Source organism: Hyaena hyaena, unplaced genomic scaffold, assembly GCF_003009895.1.
Source record: "Hyaena hyaena isolate Hyena2069 unplaced genomic scaffold, ASM300989v1 scaffold_274, whole genome shotgun sequence".
NCBI lineage: Eukaryota > Metazoa > Chordata > Mammalia > Carnivora > Hyaenidae > Hyaena > Hyaena hyaena.
In genome coordinates, this window is record NW_024080907.1 from 1,193,625 (window position 1) to 1,219,490 (window position 25,866).

At 39.7% G+C, this 25,866-nt stretch overlaps 1 protein-coding gene across 1 annotated transcript in view; it reads right to left on the reverse strand.

Moving 5' to 3' along the window:
* The window catches only part of MSH2 (mutS homolog 2), an 85,819-nt gene extending 60,223 nt beyond the window's left edge, over nucleotides 1-25,596 (reverse strand). The window contains exons 1-6 of the mRNA XM_039245949.1: nucleotides 25,346-25,596; nucleotides 14,643-14,797; nucleotides 10,376-10,654; nucleotides 9,203-9,349; nucleotides 6,661-6,810; nucleotides 4,889-5,022 (exon numbers count right to left, since the gene is read on the reverse strand). Of these exons, the coding sequence (XP_039101880.1) occupies nucleotides 4,889-5,022; nucleotides 6,661-6,810; nucleotides 9,203-9,349; nucleotides 10,376-10,654; nucleotides 14,643-14,797; nucleotides 25,346-25,556 (1,076 nt within the window). The 5' untranslated portion in view covers nucleotides 25,557-25,596. The remainder of the gene's footprint in view (nucleotides 1-4,888; nucleotides 5,023-6,660; nucleotides 6,811-9,202; nucleotides 9,350-10,375; nucleotides 10,655-14,642; nucleotides 14,798-25,345) is intronic.
* Nucleotides 25,597-25,866: the final 270 nt, after the last annotated feature.

Here is a 25,866-nt window from a genome sequence, read left to right on the forward strand (position 1 = left end):
TGGCTTTAAATCCAGTCCCCACCACAAGAGAGCTGATGAAGATGCTCAGCAAAGTACCTGGCACAAAGTTGATACCAGTCTTAGCATCCTCCTCCCCCTAACAGCTTGGCAATAATGTAAAAGTAATCCCACTTTCTTCATTATTCCTGAACCTATCAACTGGGCTACTGTCCTTGATAAGATGTGTGCACCAAACTCAGAGATCTAGTGACATCTGTCCCTACTTCTTCTCTAATGAAAAAAGAAAAAGAGAAATCTTTGCTTTCCTTAACAGAATTCACCCAACAGCAATGTAATTTCCATTTTTTTTTAATGTTTATTTTTGAGAGACAGAGTCAGCACAGAGCCCAATGCGCAGCTCGAACCCAAGAAGTCCAAGATAATGACCCAAGCTGTAGTCAGATGTTCAACTGAGTCACCCAGGCACCCCTAAAATGAACCCTTGGGGCACCTGGCTGGCTCAATCAGTAGAGCATGTAATTCTTGATCTCAGGTCATGAATTCCTCCATGATGGGGGCAGAGTTTACTTTAAAAATAAAATAAAATAAATGTATTAAAAAAAGAAAATTAAATTAAAATGAACTCTTCACTTACAGACTTCCACAACTTACTCTTCTATAAATAACCCCTAAATAATGATAAAAGAAGCAGAAAACTTGATTTGACTGTTACCCTGAAGAAAGATCAATCCTAAATCCTCAGAGGGAGGCAATGGATTCGCCCTAAGAGCCCTGAAGGTGTAAACTAGGAAGTCCGAGGTATCACAGCAGGTAGAACTGAGAAAGGGAGATAATACAAGGAGACTGTCCAAACAAGAACTCGTATAAGGAGTATAACTTTCTCCTCCTATTTTGTGATTTTCAGCATTTGGTCTTGAAAACCAAGGGCTTTTCTAATTGCTGGCAAACAATAAATTCTCACCAAGATGAAAAGGAGAAAATATTTCTTCTCATCTTACAGGTGCAGAAAAACAGATCATATTCTGACTTATTAAAGCCATCCTAGCAAATACTATTCTAATTAATAAGTCTTTTTAGACTACCAGATTTGGAAATTATTGCTATGTGCTGCGAAGAAACCTTTATTTATCCTCTAAAAAAGTCTAATTTTCAAATCTTCTAATGTAATTTGTTACTCTGGCAAATAATATAAAAATGACATCTCAGGTTTCAGAAGAGGGTAAACAACATAGGTGTTCCAGTTGTTAAGCCAGACGGGTACAAGTGACACTTGCTCTGTTCACACAAGACCAAAGTTAAAAATATAATCAATGATCTAGCACTTGAGAGTTAAATTACCTAATTTTTCTATTAAAAAAAAAAACACTGAAAGATGAGAGACAATAGCATAAATTTTTGCTTGTTATATTATAGAAAGACTCTCCATGAAAGGATACTCAAAAAACTGATTAAGACTGATTGCTTCCAGGGCAGTCATGGCAACTCACATACAGTACAATAAGAAAGGAGTCCCTTGAGGAGTTCCTGGGTGGCTTTGTCAATTGGGCGTCGAACTTCACCTCAGGTCATGAGCTCGCATCTATGGGTTAGAGCCCCATGTCGGGCTCTGTGCTCACTTCGGAGCCTAGAGCCTGCTTCGGATTCTGTGTCTCCCTCTCTCTCTGCCCTTGCCCTGCTCATGTTCTGTCTCTGCCTCTCAAAAATAAATAAACGTTAAAAAAAGGAAAGAAAGAAAGAAATGAGTCCCTTGAGCTGTCAAACACAGAGGCCCTGAGGAAGAGATTCTAGTAAAGTTGGGGACAAGAGAATTATCACTGTGTAACCTTCTGTTCTGTTTGAATCTTGAGATGTGTAAATGTTATCACTTATTCACAAACAAAATTTAAAACTGTAAACCACTTTATTTACTTGCAATTGTCTAATCCTTCCTATTTCTTCCTTTAAGTTATTAAATCCCCTCTTCTTCCCCAGTAAATCTGCCTTTAGAAAGTCACCACAGCATCTCAACTTCTGCATTTTGTTGTTTTTTCTTTGTTTTTTAAGTAGGCTCCATGCCCAGTGTGGGGCCTTAACTCACAACCCTGAGATCAAGACTCACATGTTCTACCGACTCAGCCAGCCAGGTACCCGTCAACTTCTGCATTTTCAATAAAATACCAGCACATCCACAAACCACTAACCTCCTGAGTTATTTTTATTGTAAGGCTCTTCCACAGGATTAACACTCAGTTTGATAATTATTTACAGGGTGTCTTATCATACTGCCCAACTATTTTATGGATGCCTGGCAACGTCCCAAATAGTCAAAAAATCATTATGCTTTTGTATATCATCAGCATTCAGTAGGTATTCAACAAATTCTTGAGTGATTTGACATCACAGCCATAAAAATATCACATCTTTTACCTATTCGGGAAATGATCACATCTTTTACCTATTCGGGAAATGTCAATTTGCCCAATGGAAAATTAGGTACAAAGTACGGTCATTAGAAATAACCTAATTAGGGGTGCCTGGGTGGCTTAGTCGGTTAAGCGTCCGACTTTCGCTTAGGTCATGATCTCGCAGCTCGTGGGTTCGAGCCCCGCGTCGGGCTCTGTGCTGACTGCCAGCTCGGAGCCTGGAGCCTATTTCAGAGTCTGTGTCTCCCTCTCTCTCTGATTCTCCCCTGCTCACGCTGTCTCTTTCTTTCTCTCTTAGAAATAAATAAATATTAAAAAAAAAAAGAAGAAAAGAAATAACCTAATTATTGGGACACCTGGGTGGCCCAGTCAGTTGAGCATCCACCTCTTGATTCAGTCTCAGGTCATGATCCCAGGGTTACGGGATCAGCCCTGTGCTGAGCGTGGAGCCTGCTTGAGATTCCCTCTCTCTCCCTACCCCTCTCCCTCTGCTGATTTCCCCTGCTCACTCTCTCTAAAAAAATAAAAACAAATGCATTAAAAAAAAAAAAAAAGAATCTTGGGGCGCCTGGGTGGCTCAGTCGGTTGGGCGGCCAACTTCAGTTCAGGTCATGATCTCATGGTTCGTGGGTTTGAGCCCCATGTCAGACTCTGTGCTAACAGCTAGCTCAGAGCCTGGAGCCTGTTTCAGATTTTGTGTCTCCCTCTCTCTCTGACCCTCCACTGCTCACACTCTCTCTCTTAGAAAAAAAAAGTAAAAAAAAAAAAAAAAAAAAGAACCTAATTACTAAGAAAGGTAAAATAAGGGTAAAATGCTATGTACTTAATAAAAACTCTTAAGTGAATGAGGGGTGCCTGGGTGGCTCAGACAGTTAAGCAACCAACTCTTGGTTTTGGCTCAGGTAGATCTCACAGTTCACAGGATTTAGCCCAGTACCGGGTTATGCACTGACGGTATGAGCCTCCTCCGAATTCTTTCTCCCTCTCTCTGCCCCTCCCCCGCTCGCACCCTCTCCTCTCTCAAAGTAAATAAACTTCAAAAAAAAAATGCCGAACGAGAAGATAAAAGAGCAACAGTAAAAATTGTTTATGATAATTTAAGTATAAGTGGGGAAAAATTGGGGCACATAACTATATTACGATTTACAACTATGTTTCAAAAAAAGACTAATATAAGAGTGAACCATCTAAAATGACACATTTAGGGGCGCCTTGGTGGCTCAGTTGGTTAAGTATCCAACTTCAGCTCAGGTCATGATCTCGCAGTTTGAGTTCGAGCCTCGCATCTGGCTCTCTAGGCTGACAGCTCCAAACCTGGAGCCTGCTTCAGATTTAGTGTTTGCCTCTCTCTCTGCCCCCCACCCCGCCTCCCCACTTGTGCTCTGTCTCTCTCCCAAAAAATAAACAAATACTAAAAAAGTCATTTATTTTTTTTTTATTTTTATATTTTTTTATTTATTTCTAGGAGAGAGAGAGAGAGAGACAGCGCGAGCAGGGGAGGGTCAGAGAGAGAGGGAGTCACAGACTGAAACAGGCTCCAGGCTCCGAGCTGGCAGTCAGCACAGAGCCCAACGCAGGGCTTGAACCCACGAACCGTGAGATCATGACCTGAGCGAAAGTCAGACGCTCAACCGACTAAGCCACCCAGGCGCCCCCTAAAAAAGTCATTTAAAATTACTCCATTTATATAAAGTTCAAAAACAGGCAAAATTAATCTGTGATGTTAGAAGGACAGTGATTACTTTGAAGTGAGGAGGGGTAATAACTAACAGGAGATTCCAGGAGTTACTAGGATGCTACCTATGTTGTTTCTTGATTTGACTGTTGTTACACTGCTGTATTTACTTTGTGAAAATCCACCAAGCTGCACACTTAGCATTTATGTTCTTATATATATTTCTTTTAAAAGTCTTATAATCCTTATCTAAAACAAAAGATAAAAATAAAATATACCCAAATGTCAATCATATTCAAGTAGCCAAATTATAAAACCTTTCTTTTTCTCAATTATAGTGATTTTCTGGAATATATGTTTAGGTTGCCTTAAACCCCTTCTAAAATAATTAAAAGGAAGTGCTTCCTATGCGCCAGGCCTTCATCAAAGTACTTTATGCATACTAAATTACCCAATCTTCATAACAACCCTAAAAAATAGGTGTGTCATTACTGTCATTTTAGAAGGAAAGGAACTGCAACACAGAGGTTAAATAACTGTCCCAAGATAACACAGCTAATAAGTGCTAGAGACATAATTTGCACCAAGGTACTCAGGCTCTTAAGTTTATGTTCTGAAACACCATCCATCTCACTGATAAAACTTTACTTTTTTATAGCAGAAATAATTATTAATAAAATAAGTTATCAAATCAATCTAAATCCTTACTACTCAATCTCTATGTAGCTAGCTCTCTGTGCAATCAGATGCTAAAATACAGGAGCAAATGTGCCTATTAGAGTAAAGGCATAATCTTGTGGAGTAATGAGAAGTTACTCAAAGCTTACAGAAGTGTACATTAGTAATATACCTCTCTTCTATTCTGTTCTTATCCATGAGAGGCTGCTTAATCCACTGGTTAACCAGCCTTTGTCCTTGAGGGGTTTTGCATTTATTTAGCAATGCAGCCAGAGACTGAGAGCCAGTGGTGTCTTCAACAGAACCCTAGTAAACAAAAAAAAAAAAGAAAGAAGAGCATGCTCATTAGTGAAAACTTTACTGTGCTACACTTAATATTCTTCAGATATTAAATGAGAAATTTGCACAGAAGTTCCTCTTCCTTAGCCGGCTCACTGTCAGGCTGGGTGTCCGTCTATACTACGGCACCTGGGTATTTTGAATCCACATGGTCAAAATGGAGGCTTCTAAGATGCCATCTCACGTTTAGCCTAGCAACCCTTATTTCCATTCTTTTATGATCTCCAAAATGTGGTGACCCATTTGTCATCCTAACTCCTCTCTGGAGAACTGGGATTAATGGCCAGACCAAGCCCATGTAAAGTCTTCAGTAAAGCACACCAGTGACCATTTGCACATGAAAGGCCCCCAGTTGTGTGAAAGTGTAGATTGTGTCTCATTGTGCTTCAGAATGTGTGTAAGTGTGCATGATAAATGCATGACACATACTCATATGTGTTGCTACGGCCATATGTTGAAGGCCAACATAACTGGTAGAAAGAGTCCATTAGAGGAAATGAAACAGTTCTGGTGATTCTTAAAGTAAAATGTGTAAGAGGGCCTGGGTGGTTCAGTCAGTTGGGCATCTAACTCTGGGTTTCAGCTTAGGTCATGACCTCACGGTTCATAAGTCTGAGCCCCATATCGGGTTCCTTGCTGCTGGTGCAAAGCCTGCTTGGGATTCCCTCACTCTCCATCTCTCCCTCTCCCCACACACATTTGCATATGTTCTCTCTCTCTCTCAAAATAAATAAAGTTTTAAAAAATGTTTCTGGGGAGCACATGGGGGGCTCAGTCAGTTAAGCCCAACTCTTGGTTCAGCCTCAGCTCATGATCTCATGGTTCATGGGTTACAGCCCCGCATCAGGCTCTGCACAGTGCACAGCCTGCCTGGGATTCTCTCTCTCCTCCATCTCTGCCCCTATCCAACTTATGCTTGCTCTTTCAAAATAAATAAACTTAAAAAATATATTTTTTGTTATTTTTTAAGTGAAACATATATAAAGAAATAAAATTTTTTCTTAAAACAAAACCTCCTGTTCCTAAAATCAAACTTTCAACCTATTAATATAGATTTTCTGCTGTGTAATTTTCCCCAAACCAAAATCACTTTATAATTACTGTAGTTTTAGGGGTGCTTAGGTGGCTCAGTCGGTTGGGCATCCTACTTTGACTCAGGTCATGATCTCATGGTTCGTAGGTTTGAGCCCCGTGTTGGGCTCTGTGTTGACAGCTAGCTCAGAGCCTGGAGCCTGTTTGAGATTCTGTATCTTCCTCTCTCTCTGACCCTCCCCTGCTCATGCTGCCTCTCTCTCTCAGAAATAAATTAAAAAAAAAAAAAAAAAAAAGTTAAAAAAAAAAACTAATTACTGTAGTTTTAGACATAAAACTTTTCAAAATTAATTTTTTTAAAAACTGCCATTAATATAATAAACTTGTTCATAAAGCCAGGACGAATACTATTTATATAGCTTGCAACTAGAAAAATATAGTAATTTAAAGCTGTATATGTATTCTAAGCATAATATTTCAAAATATTTAAGCTCCTTAATAATATTTTTCAGTATAGAACAAAGGAAACATTTTTTAACCATTAAATGTTTTTAATACATGTTATTTTTTTACCTGGAAAAGGTTAAGGGCTCTGACTGCTGCAATATCCAACCTCATGTACTGGCTGAAGTCAAAAGTAGTCAGTTCAAACTGTCCGAAGTTTGATTCATCTGATAAGAGTTCTAAAAACTTGATTACTGCAGACAATGATGAAGCTGCAACCTAAGATTAAAAATAAATTTTGTAAAAAAAATTAAAGATTCTAGGGGTGCAGCTGGTTGAGCATCCAACTTCAGTTTAGGTCATAATCTTGTGGTTTGTGGGGTTGAGCCCCACATCAGGATCTGTGCTGACAGCTCAGAGCCTGAAACCTGCCCTGGATTCTGTGTCTCTCTGCCCCTTGCTCCCCACCTCTCAAAAATAAACATTAAAACAAATTAAAGATTCTATCACTAGAATCCTAGAGGTATTTAAAAAAAACAAATAGCAAAATGAAAATAAATTCTGAACACTATAATTTTCCTTGGTGTTACTTCCCAATCCAAACCAAGAAAAATCAGACAAATTTTAAATAAATCTCTTAAGATTAAAAAATTGGTTTTAGAAAGTGAAAACTTACTGTTAGAGTAGAATCATTTATAATAGTCAAAAGTGGAAATGACTGAAATACCTACCAAGAGTAAAATGAACGAAGTTCGGCATGTTCTCCTCTATGGAATACTACCCAACCAAAGATAAGAGTACAAAAACACACAGTGGGTAACACATGACCATATGGATAAATCTTACAAACAATAATGAACAAATGAAACCAGACACAAAAGAGTATAAACTATATGATTCCACTAATATAAGCCACAAAAATAGGCCAAACTAGTCTCTGCTAGCAAGAGGTGAGAACCACGGTTACTCCTGGTGGGGTAATGACTGAAAGCAAGCATAAAAAAGGTCTGAAGCCTTGATACTATTCTGCTTCACGGATGCTGGTTATTTGGGGATCTAAAATTCATGAAAATCCAGTTATACACTTAGGACATATGTACTTTCCTACATGTATATTTAAATAATAAAAAGTTTAAATAATCTATGTCGTTACTGTAACATAAATAGTTCAGGACATCAAATCAACAGCCCAATGACAAATCCTACATATTAAAATCTACTTGAGACTAGACTAGATTCCTTGTGAATTGTACCTGCTTTCCCTAACTGAAAAGAGTCATCTACCTGTCCCTGCCAAACTCCAGCAAATGTATAAGGCTGTCATAAGAACTTCCTGCAGTGTCATCATTAAGTACAGATAAAAACTTTTTAGTAGCCCTGAAAGCTTCTTCATATTTTCAAGTGATAAGTTTCTAATACTAGCATTACTGCTTATACATACTGGCTTTTGATTATGTTAAACAAACAAAAAGTAAAACAATTTCGTAGTTTATAAGAATCAAACTATTACATGATAAGCAATGACCACAAAATCATGACAGTCAATGATAGTCCCATTCTAGTTTAAAATCTACTTTGAGGGGCGCCTGGGTGGCTTAGTCGGTTAAGCGTCCGACTTTCGCTTGGGTCATGATCTCGCGGTTCGTGGGTTCGAGCCCCACGTCGGGCTCTGTGCTGACTGCCAGCTCAGAGCCTGGAGCCTGTTTCAGTCTGTGACTCCCTCTCTCTCTGACCCTCCCCTGCTCACGCTGCCTCTCTCTCTCTCTCCTAGAAATAAATAAAACATTAAAAAAATAAATAAAAAATAAAAAATAAAATCTACTTTGAGAATTCTAAGGCATACAGCTTATCCTGTCTTTTTAAGAATACAACAGAACTTTCCATTTCACTGGTCAGGGACCGACAAACATCCTGTCAAGAGCTTCCAATGTTTTACAATAAAACTATATCTCAAGCCATACCGACCACGAAGATTTAAACAAAGAAACGTTTCAACCACTGAAAAATCCCATAAAAATTACATTGTTTCCATATTCACTTCTACTATTACACAGACATAATCAGTGCCAATTTTTTAGCCAAACTGTTTAGGTGTAGTATTTATTATGCATTATGTGCGTGCACTCACTTGCACGCGCGTGCTCGCGCTCTCTCTCTCTCTCTCTCTCTCTCTCTCTCTCTCTCTATATATATATATATATACACACATACATACTTTGACTCTTCTTCCTTCCTGATCTCCCCAACAATCCCTCAAGATTATCTATTTAACAAATAATGAAATTCCCTCTCAGAAAGATGAAGTAATTTATTAAAGGCTCTACAACTTGTACATTATAAAGCTCTGAAAGCTCTTTTTTCCACCCTACAATCACTATGCTATCTCATCCACTTAAGTGACCTTAATCAGGCAGGCTCTTTCCTGTGAAATCAATAAAACTCTTTCTTGCCTCAAGGATGTATGTTGTATAAATATAATGCAATTATATTTAAGGTTATGTTTCAATTTTCCTAATCATTTCCTTAAATTTTCCACAAGTTTATCACAGTAAAAACAAGTTTAATTAAAATCAGTGATCCACAGTTGAGACTTTTGAGAGATATGAAAGAAGTAGCCTTCCAAAAGCCATGATTATAATTTAAGAGTAAATTCACATTGTAATCTACATACCTGATTCTCCATTTCTGGCAAGACAGCACTATTCATCTGCTCTCCTTTTTTGCCTTTCAACAACCGGTTGAGGTCCTGATAAATATCTTTTGTAAAAAAGTCAGCTCTTTTCCTTTCTGTGATCAGAATTCCTCCTCTCTGAATAACCTATTTTACAAGAAATAAGTTAACTTACTTTGAGAAAAGGAATGAAAATAGAAATGAGAAAAAATTATTATCACCTGACAAGTATAGGAAGAACAATTATTAACCCACATTAAATTTTTATATACTGTGCAAGACATTGGGAAGATATATATACTAACACATATTTTTAAGATCTATATAAACTAAGTTTTTATGGAAATTTTAAAGTATGTTCATATAAAGGTTTTTAAAAAGAGCCCCCTCCCCAAAATAGTCCCAATAGTAAAAAACTCTTAATAGAATAGTATTTATGGAAAGTTGCTTAGATACTATCTATACTAACAATGCCCAGTATAGATTTTCTATTTTCCAAAGCAGTTCTTACAGTATCTGAAGCCCATGAAAAGAAAAGAATCCTTAAGGGCTACAACATTCCTTAAATACCTAAATAACCCATATACTTACACAAACAGTATAATCAAACAGTATAAACAGAATTTTTTTAAAAGACTCAAATAAGAGGCTAAAGGTCCCACTTAAACTATCTTAAACTGAAGATCTACATCTTATTTACTTGATAAATCCATGCTAAATACGGTAATAAATTGTTTTTCTTTTAATGGACCTAAATCATCTCCCCTCACAACTGTGAAAGCATTCCTTTCATCAGCTGTGATCCCTTTAAGATAGCATTCTCTTACTCTTTTAGGAAGGAAGGAAGGAAGGAAGGAAGGAAGGAAAGAAAGAAGCAAGGAGAGAGAAGGGGAGAGGGAAGGAAAGAAGGAAGAAGGGAAGGAAGGAAGGATGGATGAATCTGAAGTAGAATAAGTCTTAAACAAGAAACAGCTTGTTCTACAGTCCTCTTAAAGATACAAAGTTTCTGTGAAAGATAAACATCAAGATAATCCTCAAAATAAAAAATTACTGTAATTAAATACCAAAAAATTTGACTTTTAAACTATTTTTTTCCCTTAAATAAAACAACAGCATGTTAATTAGAACCTTTCCTAGACTGAGGTTCTCCATCACTAGACTTGATTCCCTTACCTGCCTCAGTTTCCCCATGTCTCCAGCAGTCTCTCCTCCTGGTAAAACACATTCCTTTGGTCCAATCTGAATTAGGAGGGCCTCCAGATTGGAGAACTGATCATTATCAGGGAACTCACAAAGTCCTAGCTTCCTCTGTATGGAGTCAACATACCCAACGCCGACCTGTCTTTGGCCATCAACTATAGATATTTTAACACCCACAACACCAATGGAAGCTGACATATCGTTGTTACCAAAAAGAATGTCTTCAAACTGAGAAAGATTACCTGGAGAAGCCTTAACAAAAATAAACAAAAATTTTTAAGAATTGTTGAATGCACTTTAAAAATTTAATAAGAAATAAGAATTATCCCCCAAAATTATTTATAACACTATATTCCAATTACTATTACCTTATTTTCTATAAAGTACCCTTCCTATTTTTCCAATTATTTTCAGGACATCTGGGCATATCTAAAAAATAAACGTTATCAAAAAAGATTTTCAGTTTGAAATCTGGCAGCTGGAGGGGTACCTGAGTGGCTCAGTCAGTTAGGCATCCAATTCTTAATCTTTGCTCAGGGTCGTTGAGTTCAAGCCCCACGCTGGGCTCTGCACCAGATGTGAAGCCTACTTGCAATTTGGCAGCTGGATTTATACACACGCAATCATTAAGGTATCCAAAGTAATAATGCTGTCAATGATATGCTTACATTTCTACATCCTGCAAAAATGCCTACCTATTGGTTGCACATTGTATTTTTGTCAACTAGCTATACCACATAGGAGAGCAGTATTATTGGCTAAAAATACTGACTTTGGAAAGTCAATTCTCTATTAATATATTTATCTGTAAAATGCAGAGACAGTTTCACATCAGTCATTTCCAAATAAAGGGTCCCTGACCTATTTTCAATATTTCAAAAAGATCAGAAATCTCTCTGTAAGACTGTACAAGTCGGGGCGGCTGGGTGGCTAGGTCGGTTAAGTGTCCGACTTCGGCTCAGGTCATGATCTCACAGTTCATAGGTTTGAATCCCGCATCAGGCTCTGTGCTGACAGCTAGCTCAGAGCCTGGAGCCTGCTTCGGATTTTGTGTTTCTCTCTCTCTCTGACCCTCTCCTGCTCACGCTCTCTCTCTCTCTCTCTCTCAGAAATAAATAAAAATATTTTAAAAATTTAAAAAAAAAGACCGTACAAGTCAACTAAAGGGTCAAGTTTCTTCACTTTTGGCTGGTGTCAGCCAGTGTCACTTCACTTTTGACCAGTGTCAAGTCAGTGGGTGAGAATACATATTTCAACCTGATCAGAAGCTGATAGGAAGCCGTTAATAGGAGGCATTTTCTGATACAACTGAGCACCCATGGTATGAAACAGGAGTCACAAATAGTCCAAATGACCACAGTGACAGCCAAACTTAAGCAACCAATATTCAAGAGTTTTTTGGGTTTTTTTTAACATTTATTCATTTTTGAGACAGAGGAACAGAGCACAAGTGGAGGAGGGGCAGAGAAAGAGGGAGACACATGATCTGAAGCAGATTCCAGCCTCTGAACTGTCAGCACAGAGCCTGATGTGGGGCTCGAACTCATGAACCATGAGATCATGACCTGAGCTGAAGTTGGACGCCCAACCAACTGAGCCACCCAGGTGCCCCAATAGTTTTTGAAGGATTTTAGCATCATAATCATGACAATCATTTATTTTTTCATAATATGATTCTAAATACCCTGTAACTATGGATTGTTGATTAAAATCTGGATCAAAAATGAAAAGGAATGGGGAGGCTGGGTGGCTCAGCCGGTTAAGTGTCTGACTTCAGCTCAGGTCATGATCACAGTTTGTGGGTTTGAGCCCCGTGTCAGGCTCTGTGCTGACAGCTAGCTCAGAGCCTGGAGCCTGCTTCAGATTCTGTATCTCCCTCTCTCTCTGACCCTCCCCTACTCACGCTGTCTCTCCCTCTCAAAAATAAATAAAACATTAAAAAAATTTTTTTAAAGCATGAAAAGGAAGAGGGTGTCTGGGCAGCTCAGTTGGTTGAACATCTGACTCTTGAGTTTGGCTTAGGTCATGATCACAGGGTAGTAGGATCAAGCTCCGTGTCAGGATCCATGCTAAGTATGGAGCCTGCTTGGAATTCTCTCTCTCTAGGGGTGCCTGGGTGGCTTAGTCAGTTAAGCGTCCGACTTTCGCTTAGGTCATGATCTCGCCGTTCATGGGTTCAAGGCCCGCGTTGGGCTCTGTGCTGACTGCCAGCTCAGAGCCTGGAGCCTATTTCAGTCTGTGACTCCCTCTCTCTCTGACCCTTCCCTGCTCACGCTGTCTCTCTCTCTCTCTCCTAGAAATAAATTAAAAAAAAAAAAAAAAAAAAGGAATTCTCTCTCTCTCTCAATCTCTCTCTCCGCCCCCACCCCTGCTAGTGCTCTCTGTAAAATAAAAAGAAATAATTTAAAAAATGAAATGGAGGGGTGGGTGCCTGGCTAGCTCAGTGAGTAGAGTATGTGACTCTTGATCTTGGGGTTGTGGTTTGAGCCCCATATTCGGTGTAGAGATTATTTAAAAATAAAATGTTTCAGGTTTTAAAAATTGAAATGGAAAAACAGTGTTACTTTGCAATCAAATTTTAGAAGCACCAATTCAATTGCACATGTAAACATGCTTTTGCACAAATTTTTTGGATTTGCACACACAGTTTATGAAGCACACCTTTCAACTTTCTAAAGGGAAAAGTAGCTAATAAAATTGGGTTCTTAAGGGTCCTTGAAAATGATAAGACTGGTAATCTGTGAACTAGATTGTATCCAAGATCTTTTCCCACTCTGTACATACCATTGAGAACATAGGAAAGAAATCAATCATAGAGACTACTTTAAATATCATTAATACTTTACAAGAGAATAAGCCAAGAAAATGTCATGATACACCAGTTTTTGCAGTTTTAGATCTGAACTTCTTAAAATGTCAGGATTAAGATACCATCTTTTTAACCTGATAAAGATATATATTTGAAAAAAATTCCCCATGACTTAAAAGGTAGGAGTTACAGTGAATTCATCTTGAAGGATTCATACAGGACACAGAGGAATGAGGTATGATGGGATAATCATGGTAATCTCTTAAATTTAGGATTTTACATTTTGGTGTTGTTACTAATGGAGTTCTGTGAAAAATGAGATAGAAAACATCACTTGGTGGTACCTCAATTTTCCACCAAAAACTTTCAAGACACAGACTAAAACTTAGTAAAAGCCCCAATTTTCTCAGTAAAACACCAATGAACATTCCCAGTAAACTCTGTTAAGGTAGAAAGCTAAATTCTCCCAGATATAATCTTCAGTAACTGACTGTATTTACAAAGGCAGGTGGGAGAAGCACACAATATGGAACAAAGACCGAATATTATATTTGAGGTAATACGAGGATCAAATGTTTAGACAGACTATTAAATCTCTCAAGAAAAAACTCACAGGACCTTCATGTTGGAAAACAGAATTAAAAACCTTCTAATTTTACTGTTTAGGGAGAAAGAGATACAGGAGAAGGTTGGGAAGTACACCAAGGACACCCAGAGGGAGAGAGGAGAAAAGAAATTAAATACGCTGACTATGAGCCCAGAGCATTGTCCCCGTTACCACATTTATTTCAAGAATAAATTAAAACTTCCCAACAACACTTTAACCACTCATTTATTCCAGTATTTACCCAGAACCTACTCTATAGGCACTGCAGTTGAACAACCAAAAACAGCACCTTACAGACTGGCAATGAAGACACCATTATACAAAATAAAATAGCACTACTATCTCCTAAAGGCACAGGTGCCTTTCTAGAGACACCAAGGAATGATCAGCATTAAACCAAGTATCTGACTTATGAAATATTATAAATATAATGGAAGAGAAAGGCACATACAAAGATATAAACATATTACAAATGTGTATAAATGAGATATTTGGAATACAGTAAATCTGTACATTACTTTAAAAACAGTAAAATCAAATCTCTGTCTAATGCTGGCATTCAACTTTATGTAAAGTCTCTTATATCATTTAGGTTTCAGGGATACTGACAAAGCTCAGAGTATTCATACTCATAGTAAGGATTTAGTGAATTTCAAAGTCACTATTAAACTGTGATTTTTAAAACCACATGATAAAGAATATTAGTTTCTCAAAGTATTTTATTACCACAACCTGGTTAAAACATTTAAACACACAGACTTCCCTTATATCTTTATTTTTTCTACTCTTAAAAAAAAAAACAAATTAAAAAGGAAGATAATTACCTTAAATGCCAAATACCAATCATTCTCCTTCGAGGCCTTATTTCCAGCTCTATTCTTATAAACTTCAACTCTATACTGACGAACTAGAAGAAGATCTTTTACAAAAGACTCAAAATTCATTTTACTAAGTACAACACTCTCCAGAGTCTTTGTTCCTAAAGAAAAATATTAAAAGTACATGTTACAGATTTGTGGATTTAAAGTAGTAAGTGTTCAAGTACTTAACACAATGGTTCCCCCAAGCTACATTCTTCTCTCAGTAATTCATTCCTTCAATAAACTGTTTACCAAGCACTTTTACATGTCCCATGGTGGTGGTTGAAGGGTATAAAATGAACAGATATAGCCCCTCTGCTTCCATGGAACCTACACATCAAAATAAAAAATTAAGAAAGATAAAAGAATAAGTAAATACATATATAGCTAAACTTACTTGTCCTTTCTTACAATTAGTTTCTCAGAAGTCTGAATAAAGTCTAACTAACATGGAGTGACTTAATTGGTTGAGCAGCCAATTCTTGGTTTCGGCTCAGATCACTGTCTCATGGTTTGTGGGTCTGAGCCCCACGATGTGCTCTGTGTGCTGATCATGCAAAGCCTGCAAGGTATTCTTCCACTGTGTGTCCCTCCCCCACCGGCTCTTTATCTTAAAATAAATGAACATTAAAAAAAGTCATAACTATATAGTATATATATGTATTTACATAGTATTTATATGAAATTAAACTTTTCCCAGAAATGTCCATAAAAACAAAGTAGTCATTATTCATTGCAAAATATTCTAGGTAACACATATCAAAATTCAAAAGTTCAAAAAAGTGGGAATGCAAACTGGCGCAGCCACTCCGGAAAACAGTGTGGAGGTTCCTCAAAAAATTAAGAATAGGAAAAAAAAAATTAAGACTAGAACTATTCTTTGACCCAATGATTGCACTACTAGGTATTTACCCAAAGGATAAAGGAATGCTGATTCAAAGGGGCACGTGCACCCGCAATGTTTATAGCAGCACTATCGACAATAGCTGAAGTATGGAAAGAGCTCAATATCCATCGACTGATGAATGGACAAAAGCAATGTGGTATACATATACAATGGAGTGTTGCTAGGCAATTGAAAAGGATGAAATCTTACCATTTGCAACAAAGTGGATGAACTAGAGAGTTATGCTAAGTGAAATAAGCCAGTCAGAGAACTACAAATATATTTCACTAACACGTGAAATTTAAGATACAAAACAGATGAACATAAGGGAGGCAAAAATAATATAAAAACTGAGAGGGAGACAAACAATAAGATACTCTTAAATACAGAGAACAAACTGAGGGTTGCTGGAAGGGTGCTGGGTTGAGGGCATGGGCTAAATAGGCATTAAGAAGGGCACGTGTTGGGATGAGCACTGAGTGTTATATGTAAGTGATGAATCACTAAATTCTATTCCTGAAATCATTATTATGCTATGTTAACTAACTTGGTTTAAATTAAAAAAAAAAAAAAGTACAGCAAAAAGGAGACTTCCCTTTCACACTAATCCCTTACACATCAAGTTCACCATCCAAGTACTATCAGTTTATAAATTTTATTTCCAGGGTGCCCGGGTGGTTCAGTCAGTTAAGCGTCCGACTTCAGTCTCACAGTTTTCACAGTTCATGGGTTTGAGCCCTGCGTCAGGCTCTGTGCAAACAGCTCAGAGCCTGGAGCCTGCTTCAGATTCTGTGTCTCCTTTTTTCCCTCTGCCCCTCTCCCATTCACACTGTCTCTCTCTCTCAAAAACAAAAATTTTTTAATATTTCCAAACACAGGCTATGCACACACAAACATTACATTGTTCCTCTCTTACATAAATGGTCGCATACTACAAACACTGTTCTGTGTCTTAGCTTTCTTTTAACTTTAATATATTTTGGAGATTGTTCCATCAGGACATAATCAGCTTCTTTCTGTTTACGGCTACAAACATTCCAATGACTCAGGATGCACTATAATTTAGTCTTACTGATGAACACACAGGTTGTTTCCAGTCTCTGCTATCACAATGCTGCATGAATAATGAAGGAATATCTGTAAGATAAAGCCCCCAAACTGGAATTCATCAAAGAATACAGTGATTGTGATAAATATTCCCAAACTATTCCCCTTGGTTGGCTGTGTAAATTAACACTATCATCCATAAAGTATGAGTGCCATTATTTCCCCTATCCAATCAACAAAGAGTTTTCAAACTTTCTAGTCTTCATCTTAGATTATTGGTTCTGAACTGGGAACAATTTGCTTCTCTACCAGACATTTGTCAATGCCTGCGGACATTTGGGTTGTCAACTGGGGGAGGTAGGATAGCGGAGTACTAATGGAAGCTAATAGGTAAGGCAGGGATGCTGTTAAACATGCACAGGATGGACAGTCTCTCACAACAACAAATTACTCAGTACAAAATATCAATAGTGCCAAGGTAAGAACTCTTACTAGAAAACAGTGTCTCACCTTAGTTTTGACTTGCAATTAGCAATTATCAATTTCTTATAAACTTAATAAAACCACCCACACCAAATGGAATAAAAATTCAATTTTCATATGATAGGAAATACCAGTTATTCACCTAAAAGTATTTACAGGGTCCCTTGGGTGGCTTAGTCAGTTGAGCAACCGATTCTTGATTCCAGCTCAGGTCGTGATCTCAGTGGCCCGGGATCAAGCCCTGCAATAAACTCCACACTGAGCATGGAGCCTGCTTAAAATTCTCTCCCTCTCCCTCTGTCCCCTCCTCTGCTCACACTTTCTCTCTCTAAAACAAAAAATAAGTAATTCAGAATAGGGATGCCTGGGTGGCTCAGTCAGCTGGGCATCCAAACTCTTGATTTAGGCTCAGGTCATGATCTCACCTTTTAGGAGTTCAAGCCCTGCATCTAGCACTCAGTTCTTAGCAAAGAGCCCACTTCAGATCTTTTGTCCCTCTCTCTCTGCACCCCCGCCCCCAGAACTTGTGCTGTCTCTCCCTCGCTCTCTTTCTTAAAAATAAATATTTAAAAAAAATAATATGAGCACCTGGATGGCTCAGTCAGTTAAGTCTCCGAATTCAGCTGAGGTCATGATTCCACAGTTTGTGGGTTCAAGCCCCATGTTGGGCTCAGTGCTGACAGCTCAGAGCCTGGAGCCTGTTTCAAGTTCTGTGTCTCCCTATCTCTCTGCCCCTCCTCAGCTCACACTCTTTCTCTCTCAAAAATAAACATAAGTTAAAAAAAAAATTCTTTTAAATAATAGATATCAAGTATAAATATCAAATACAAATCAGCATGAAGAGTAAATGACATAATTCAACTGTTTTATACAACTAAACACAACTGATACTTCCAATATTCCTTCATTAGTTATAAGTACTAACAAGAATCCCCACTGTCTGACACCCTGAAAAGGGGCTCAAATCTTGCCTAAGGTTCTTCCCTAGAACATTCCTCACGATCTCACTCAGGACTGACAAGTATCTACGGGGACCAGGCCAGTTATCAAATGAGCAAAGGAAGCCAAAGGAAGAGAACAGACCTGACATGACAAGTGGCTTCAAAAGAGACCATGGAGTAGAGACCATGGAATGGTGGGAACAGTGACAAAACAAGGAAAGCCTATCAGGGTAAAGGACAAATCTAGACCACATCAGAGAGCAGCCACTCCGCTCTGAACTCACTGCTGAATTGTGGGAATATTCATACCCAGAGTTTTCAACTATGTAGACTTTTCAAAAGCAGCTCAAAATATGAATCTTTTTCATGAAATCTCCCAATGTTTAAAATACAGGCAATCAATTCAAAACTAGAGTAAAACACTATTTAGGCCACCAGTCTTCAACTCAGTCACATTTTCTTACAGACTTGAATAAACTGTTGTTTCTTTAGCTTGCATTTAGAAAGCAAGTTGCCTGAAAATTATGTTTACTCTAGACTCTCATTCAACAAGGCCTGTACTCACATTTCTCAGAAGCATGCTCCAGAATGAAGGCCTCCAGCCTGCAACAGACTGCTATCGCCCAACTAACACTCACTCACCATGAGTACCTCAGAGTGGAATGGGAGGTCCCATTTAAATTATTTCCTGGTTTGACCTAGCATTCATCTCACTTTGCGTTAAGACTCTGGTTTTTTTTTTAAGTTTATTTATTTTGAGAGAGAGAGAGAGAGAGAGAGAATCCCAAGCAGGTTCCATGACGTCAACAGAGCCCAATATGGGGCTCACTCCCACCAATCAAGAGATCATGACCTGATCTCAGATGTTCCCTCTGCCTTCTTTAATACTAGAAGTCCCATATTCCAGGAACCCTCTCAATCCCAAGAAAACTAGAATGACTGGTCACCCTACCAACCCATCCAGTTGAATTCCACATGAGTAACATTATTCATATAATAAAACATCACAAAAACAAAAATAAGAAAAACAGGTGCCTGGGTGGCTCAGTTTGTTGGGCATCCGACGTCAGCTAAGGTCATGATCTCATAATGTGTGTTCAAGCCCTATGTCAGGTTCTACACTGATGGCTCAGAGCCTGGAGCCTGAGCCTGCGTCAGATTGGTCTCCCTCTCTCTCTGCCCCTCCCCTGCTCACACTCTTGTCTCTCCAAAAATAAAAGAGAAAAAGAAAAAACAGAAAAGAAAAAAATTTGCTCAAGGAAGGAAAGCACTGATAGGAAAACTTGCTCAAGGAAGGAAAACACTGTTTTTCAAATCATCCTTTAGATTTTAGAAGGCAAAACGTAAAGTCTAACTCAGCAAAAACAATTCCAAGAGAGGGAAAAAAACAATAGTCTGGCAAAATTCTTTTTTTTTTTTTTAAATTTTTTTTTATGTTTTATTTATTTCTAGTAGAGAGAGAGAGACAGCGTGAGCAGGGGAGGGTCAGAGAGAGAGGGAGTCACAGACTGAAACAGGCTCCAGGCTCTGAGCTGGCAGTCAGCACAGAGCCCGACGCGAGGCTCGAACCCACGAACCGCGAGATCATGACCTAAGTGAAAGTCGGACGCTTAACCGACTAAGCCACCCAGGCGCCCCAAGTCTGGCAAAATTCTGAAACAGTTCTTAAATCATCAATCCAGTACATGTGCCAACAGAACTGTCTGGCCAGCAAAAGGTTTTTAAAATATCTGAAATTAAATGCTATTAAGCATTGAATTGAATTGAATAAGCAACCACTCTCAGATCCACAAGCCCCACCACTCCCTATTATCCAACTACTTTGCACATCAATGTTATCTACTTGGTTCTGGGTAGAAGGATCCAGAGCAATCCGATCAAATCTTTCAAATGACAAATTCAACAGAACACAGGTTCACAACTGTGGTGATTTCTTAAAAGTGGGTGGGGTAAAGAGACAAATGAGACAATTCCCCACCCCTACTTCCATTGCTAAGGTATGGACAGGGTGCCCAACTGCCAAGGTTATCCTCCAAAGATACCATTTCTCTCAAAGGAGTTTGTGTGACATACTGGGTGGCAGTGCATTTTAAGTCTTATTTACTGACAGACATCGAAAATATAGCTACTTAGGGTGCCTGGGTGGCTCAGTCGGTTAAATGTCTGACTTCAGCTAAGGTCATGATCTCAAGGGTTCGTGACTTAAGAGTTCCATGTCAGGCTCTGTGCTGACAGCTCAGAACCTGAAGCTTGCTTCCGATTCTGCATCTCCTCTCTCTCTCTACCCCTGCCCCCATTCACTGTTTGTCTCTCTCTAAATAAACAAACATTGGAAAAAAATAAAATAAATACAGCTACTCTATGTTCCCAATGAAGAGACTGGCATTGTATTCTTTGTCTACCAGCTGGGAGGTAAAACTGACCTTCTACTATGAAATAAGGGAACAGGAACAGAAAGCTGTTCTGTCCCCACCTGGGATATAGCAAAAGGAATAGCTTCATGTTCATACAAGATTTTTCTCTTCAAGAGTAATTTGGAGCCCCCAACCTCATTCTGCTGACAATTACCATGTGTCTGCTACACGTGGGCAATTATACCATCAGGTGCTGGGGTTCAGAGGCAGACATTGGTTAAAACAAAGTTCCTGCCCTCTAGGAGCTTTCAGTCTACTGGAATAGATGGGCACCAGGGTAGAATAAATGCTGTGTCTAGGGCAGGGAGAAGGTCCCAGGGCAGGGAACACCTAAGAGGCACAGCTAACCAGGCAGTCCTAATGTGGGAATCAAGAAAGATTTCCAAAAGGAGATGCTTTCTAAGCTGAGATATGACAGCAAAAGAGGCAAAAAGTTAAGGAAGTTTTTCAGTGATTCAGATTCCCTATCCACAAATTGGAGCTAGCTACTAACCCATCTCACAGGGCTTTATTACAATAATGTTATCTCTAGATGTTAAAGATTAAAAGTAGTTAAGGGGAGCCTGGGTGGCTCTGTCGGTTAAGCGTCTGACTTCAGCTCGGGTCATGACCTCACGGTTCACGGGTTCGAGCCCCGCGTTGGGTTCTGTGCTGACAGCTAGCTCAGAGCCTGGAGCCCGTTTTGGATTCTGTGTCTCCCTCTCTCTCTGACCCTCCCCTACTCATGCTGTCTCTCTCTCAGAAATAAAAAAAATTTTTTTAAATAAAAAAAAAGTAGCTAAGAAGATGCAAGTAAGTCTAAATGCTAACAGAATGAACCAGATAGAAGAGAGAAGATACAATCAACAGAAAGCCACCTCTGAGAAGAGGGGATGGGATCCAGACCACAGCAAAAGGCTTACCTCCTCAATGACACAACAGGGAAGGAAAGAATGGGTACAGATGAAATTAATAAGGATAAGTTCAAGGGATGCCTGGGTGGCTCAGTCGGTTAAGCATCTTGATTTAGGTTCAGGTCATGATCTTGTGGTTCTTAGATCTGAGCCCGTAGGATTCTGTCTCCCTCTCTCTGCACCTTTTCGTTTACGTGCTCTCTCTCTCTCTCTCAATTAAATAAACTTTAAAAAAAAAAGTATAGGTTCAGGAAATAACCCAAATGTCTGTGAACTAGCAAATGGATAAAAACAAGGTATGATATATCCATACAATGGATTATTATTCAGCAATAAAAAGGATTAAGTACCGATAGCAGTGATGAATCTTGAAAATATTGCTAAGGGAAAGAAGCCAGTCATGAAAGACCATATATTTTATGGTGCCATTTCTATGAAATATCCAGAATAAGCAAATCTAGAGAGAAGGCAGGTTAGTAGTTGCCTAGGTTTGGGAGAACTGGAGAGGGTGGAAGGGGGGGAGTGACTGCTAATTAGGTACAAGGTTTCTTTTTGGGACTCATAAAAAATGTTTTAAAATTTACTATGGGACCACCTGGCTGGCTCAGTCAGTAGAGCATATGACTCTTGATCTCAGGGTCTTGAGTTTAGAGCCCCATGCAGGCACAGAGATTACTTTAGAAAGTATAAACCAACACACAAATAAATAAATAAATAAAGTGTTATGGTGATGGTTGCTTAACTTTGTGAATACACTAAAAACCACTGATTTGTTTAAAAAAATGAATTGTATACTTTAAATGTGTGAATCATATTGCATATGAATAATATCCTAACAAATCTATTACTTAAAATCTAGGTTTAGGGGCAGGAAATTGAGGAATTTCTAATGATTTTTACTTTCTATAGTCAGAGGCAAGTTCAACTGCTAAATAATGTGGGAAAAGGTTACAGGGTCCAAGATTTGCATAGAGTGCAAATACATGGGGTCCTCATCATGCATTACAGTCCAGACATAATTTACCAATCTAGGGTCATTCCTGCAATAAGCAATGCTGCCTAGAAACATAACTAACCTTAACTTGATCAGGTTTCTCTCCTCTCTCTACCCCTCCCTTGCTTGCATGCACGTTCTCTCTCTCTTTCAAAATAATAAATAAATAAATAAATAAATAAATAAACGTAAAAATAAATTAAGGGGTGCCTGGGTAGCTTAGTTGGTTAAGTATCTTGACTCTTGGTTTCGGCTCAGGTCATGATCTCATAGTTCATGAGTCTGAGCTCCACTCTGGGTTCCGACTGACTGAGCCTTCTTGGGATTCTCCCTTTCTGCCCCTCCCCTGCTCGCTCTCTGGGTCTCTCAAAATAAATAAATAAATTCCAAAAAAAATTTTAATAAAAAAATAAAACTGGGGTGCCTGGGTGGTTCAGTCAGTTAAGCGTCCGACTTTGGCTCAGGTCATGATCTCACGGTGTGTGGGTTCGAACCCCATGTCGGGCTTTGTGCTGACAGGTCAGAGTCTGGAGCCTGCTTCAGAATCTTTGTCTCTCTCTCTGACCCTCCCTTGCTCATGCTCTCTTTCTCTCTCTCAGAAATAAATAAAACATTAAAAAAAATTTTTAAATTAAAAAAATAAAAAATAAATAAAACATTATTTAATAAGATCTTGACTTATATATATTGCATCATACCTTACACACTGAAAACTGCAAGACACTAGCTTTGGGGATCTATGGTACATTTTTGCTTTTGAGTCACTCCCTCTTTATTTCAACCCATTTCTAATAACAAATGATCGATCCTTTTATAACGGTTATTATCCTACCCAAACATATATTAGGACAATTTTTTACCTAAAATGTGTATTTGGCATAAATGTCTAACAGAAGAACTAGATCCTTAGGAATAATTCACATTTACCTGCTAATCTCTGAAAAGTTAAATTCACCTTTTTTTAAGTTTATTTATTTGAGAGAAAGAGAGAGAGACCATGCGTATGCACACAATTGGGAGAGGTCAGAGAGAGAGGGAGGGAGAGAATCCCAAGGAGGCTCTGTGCCATCAGTGCAGAACTGGACTCAGGCTCAATCACATGAACACATAGGATCATGACCTGAGCAGAAACCAAGAGTCAGATGCTTAACCAGCTAAGCCCCTCAGGGAACCCAAGTTAAATTCACCTTTAACGCCATTCTCAAGATGACTAAGAGGAGGGGACAGTCTAGGTTACTCTATTCAAATGTGCCCAGTAAACACATTTCAACCTTCAAGAGCAATGAAAGGAAAATTTTTGTTTTTTAAAAGTCTACACTCCAGTATAAAAGATTCTTGGATATTTATACTAAATGTTCTTCCCAGTAAATAGGTGTAATGCTTAGTATCCATTATTCCTTTCATAATCTAAAATAGAAAAAAAGAAGTATTAGAATCTTCAACAGATACTTAGGAAAATCAGTGATTCAACTTACACAAACGTACAAGTAAGTTTAGAACTTTTTACATTTTAAATGCTTAAACCATTCTAGACTGCACAATACAAAAATAAGAGTTAAGTGCACTAGCCTCAAATAACTTTAAAACTGGAAAGCAGCTTAGACCATCCTTAACTATGATGCCATCCATAAGGATCGCTGAATGGTCTTCATTGATCCCAATACCTCTACTCTCACCCCCTCTAACAACCCCTACCCTACAGCCAAATGATCCAACATAGCACTTCACTTTTTACTTACATCATCCAACCGCTCAGAGCCTACAGCATAAAAAGTCCAACAAATCAGTACAACATAAAAAGCCTTTTATCATCTGATCCCATCCACCTGGGCCACTCTCCTCAGGGGTTTCTGCTCCAGCAACAGCAATCTGCCTCTTTTCAGATCCTCTCCATTGCAAACACCCAGTCCTTTAAGACTCAAGTGGAATTTAGCTTTTCATACCGTGCTTCTCCTGAGGTCTCCAATCTTTGACATTTCTGCCTCTTTGCCTCTTCAACAACATGCTGTGGAGCACACCTCCACAATTTTTCACCCTGAATTATTTATTATTTCTGCCTTGCTCGCCACTAGAGAGATCTCTGTGAAGGCAGGGATACTGTCTTTCCCAAGGTCCATAACCCTGAGTGATACAGCAGCACTGGATAAATTTTTGTCCGAGAAATGAAACATTCTTTTTGTCAGTAACATCCCATCTGCATGTGGCAAAGGCAGCACTAGAAGCCACGACTCCTCACTCCTCCCAGAATGCTCTTTCCATCATTAGAATGGAGCCTGGCAGTCAAGATCAACATACAACATCTAGAACATCTAGCTCACGAAGGGTGAGAAGTTTGTAGCCTTAGAGAGAAAGATGATGCTGGAGCCACGGGGCTGGATTACAAAGGACACGGAATGACGAGCTGAGGCACAGACATAAGTGACTAGCCCAAGGTCACACAGCTAACTAAGTGGAGGAGTCGCGACTTGAATCCAGGCAATTTGGCTAGAAGCCGAGGTTCTGACCACTTGGCAACAGTTACTGCCCATCAACAGTAACCCATTCCAAATCCCTGCACCGAACCAGAGGTACAAGCAGTGTGTGGGCAAAATCACAGTGGTGACATAAAATGGTTCGCCAAACACTTTCTATTTTAAATCTCATTCCTGGTCGGAGTTGGTGGGAGATCCATAAGGCCAAGGCGGGGCGGCAGGCAGACACCCACGCGACTACTCGGCAACAACAATGTATTAAAACACATCGCCCAACGCCTGGAAGTTGGGACGCTCTCTCGGTGCCCGTTGTTCAGGTCTGGGGCCGCTGCAGAGGAACAGACTTACGGCGGGGGCAGGGCAGGGGCAGGTGGCGCCCCATTCGGCCAGGCAGTGGCCGAAGCAAGCGCCATCCCCGGGAGGCACCGACGTCTCCGCCCCGCGGTGCCTCCTCGCCCGAGTCAGTCGCACGCCGCCCACTGCTTGAGGGGAGCCCACTCCGCGGGGTACCCCGAGCCCGCGCCGTCCCCGCCCTCACCTGCCGGCCCTATGTACTTGACCACCCCCTGGGTCTTGAACACTTCTCGAGCGGCCAGGAGCGCGTCCTCGTGGTGCGCCGTGTAAAAGTCGCCTCGGTCGAAGAGGCGCACCGTGGTGGTCGGCTTCTCCGGCATGGCCTGGAAGAAGCGCACGAAGCCAACCTCGGCCGCGCTCTCCAGCTGCAGCGTCTCCTTCGGCAGCACCGCCATTTCGGAACCTCTTCACCGCCTGCCTGAAAGAACTGCGCGACCCCGCACCCCCTAAGCTGTTTCCCGCCTCCCTTCCCTCCCTCCCGTGCGACGTCCGGCCTCTGCGGAACCACCCAATCAGCACCGAGCGCTGCGTTTCGGTGGGTGGGAGTCCGCCACGACAGCCAATCATAAACGGACGCGGCCCAGCTTCCCGCGCACGCTGGTAACTCTGTCTACTGCGCATGCTTGAGCCTAGGTCGCTCGCCGACCCTGGCAGACAGCCATCCTTAAAAGATTTCAGATTTTCTTATGCTGCATCCGCAAAGAA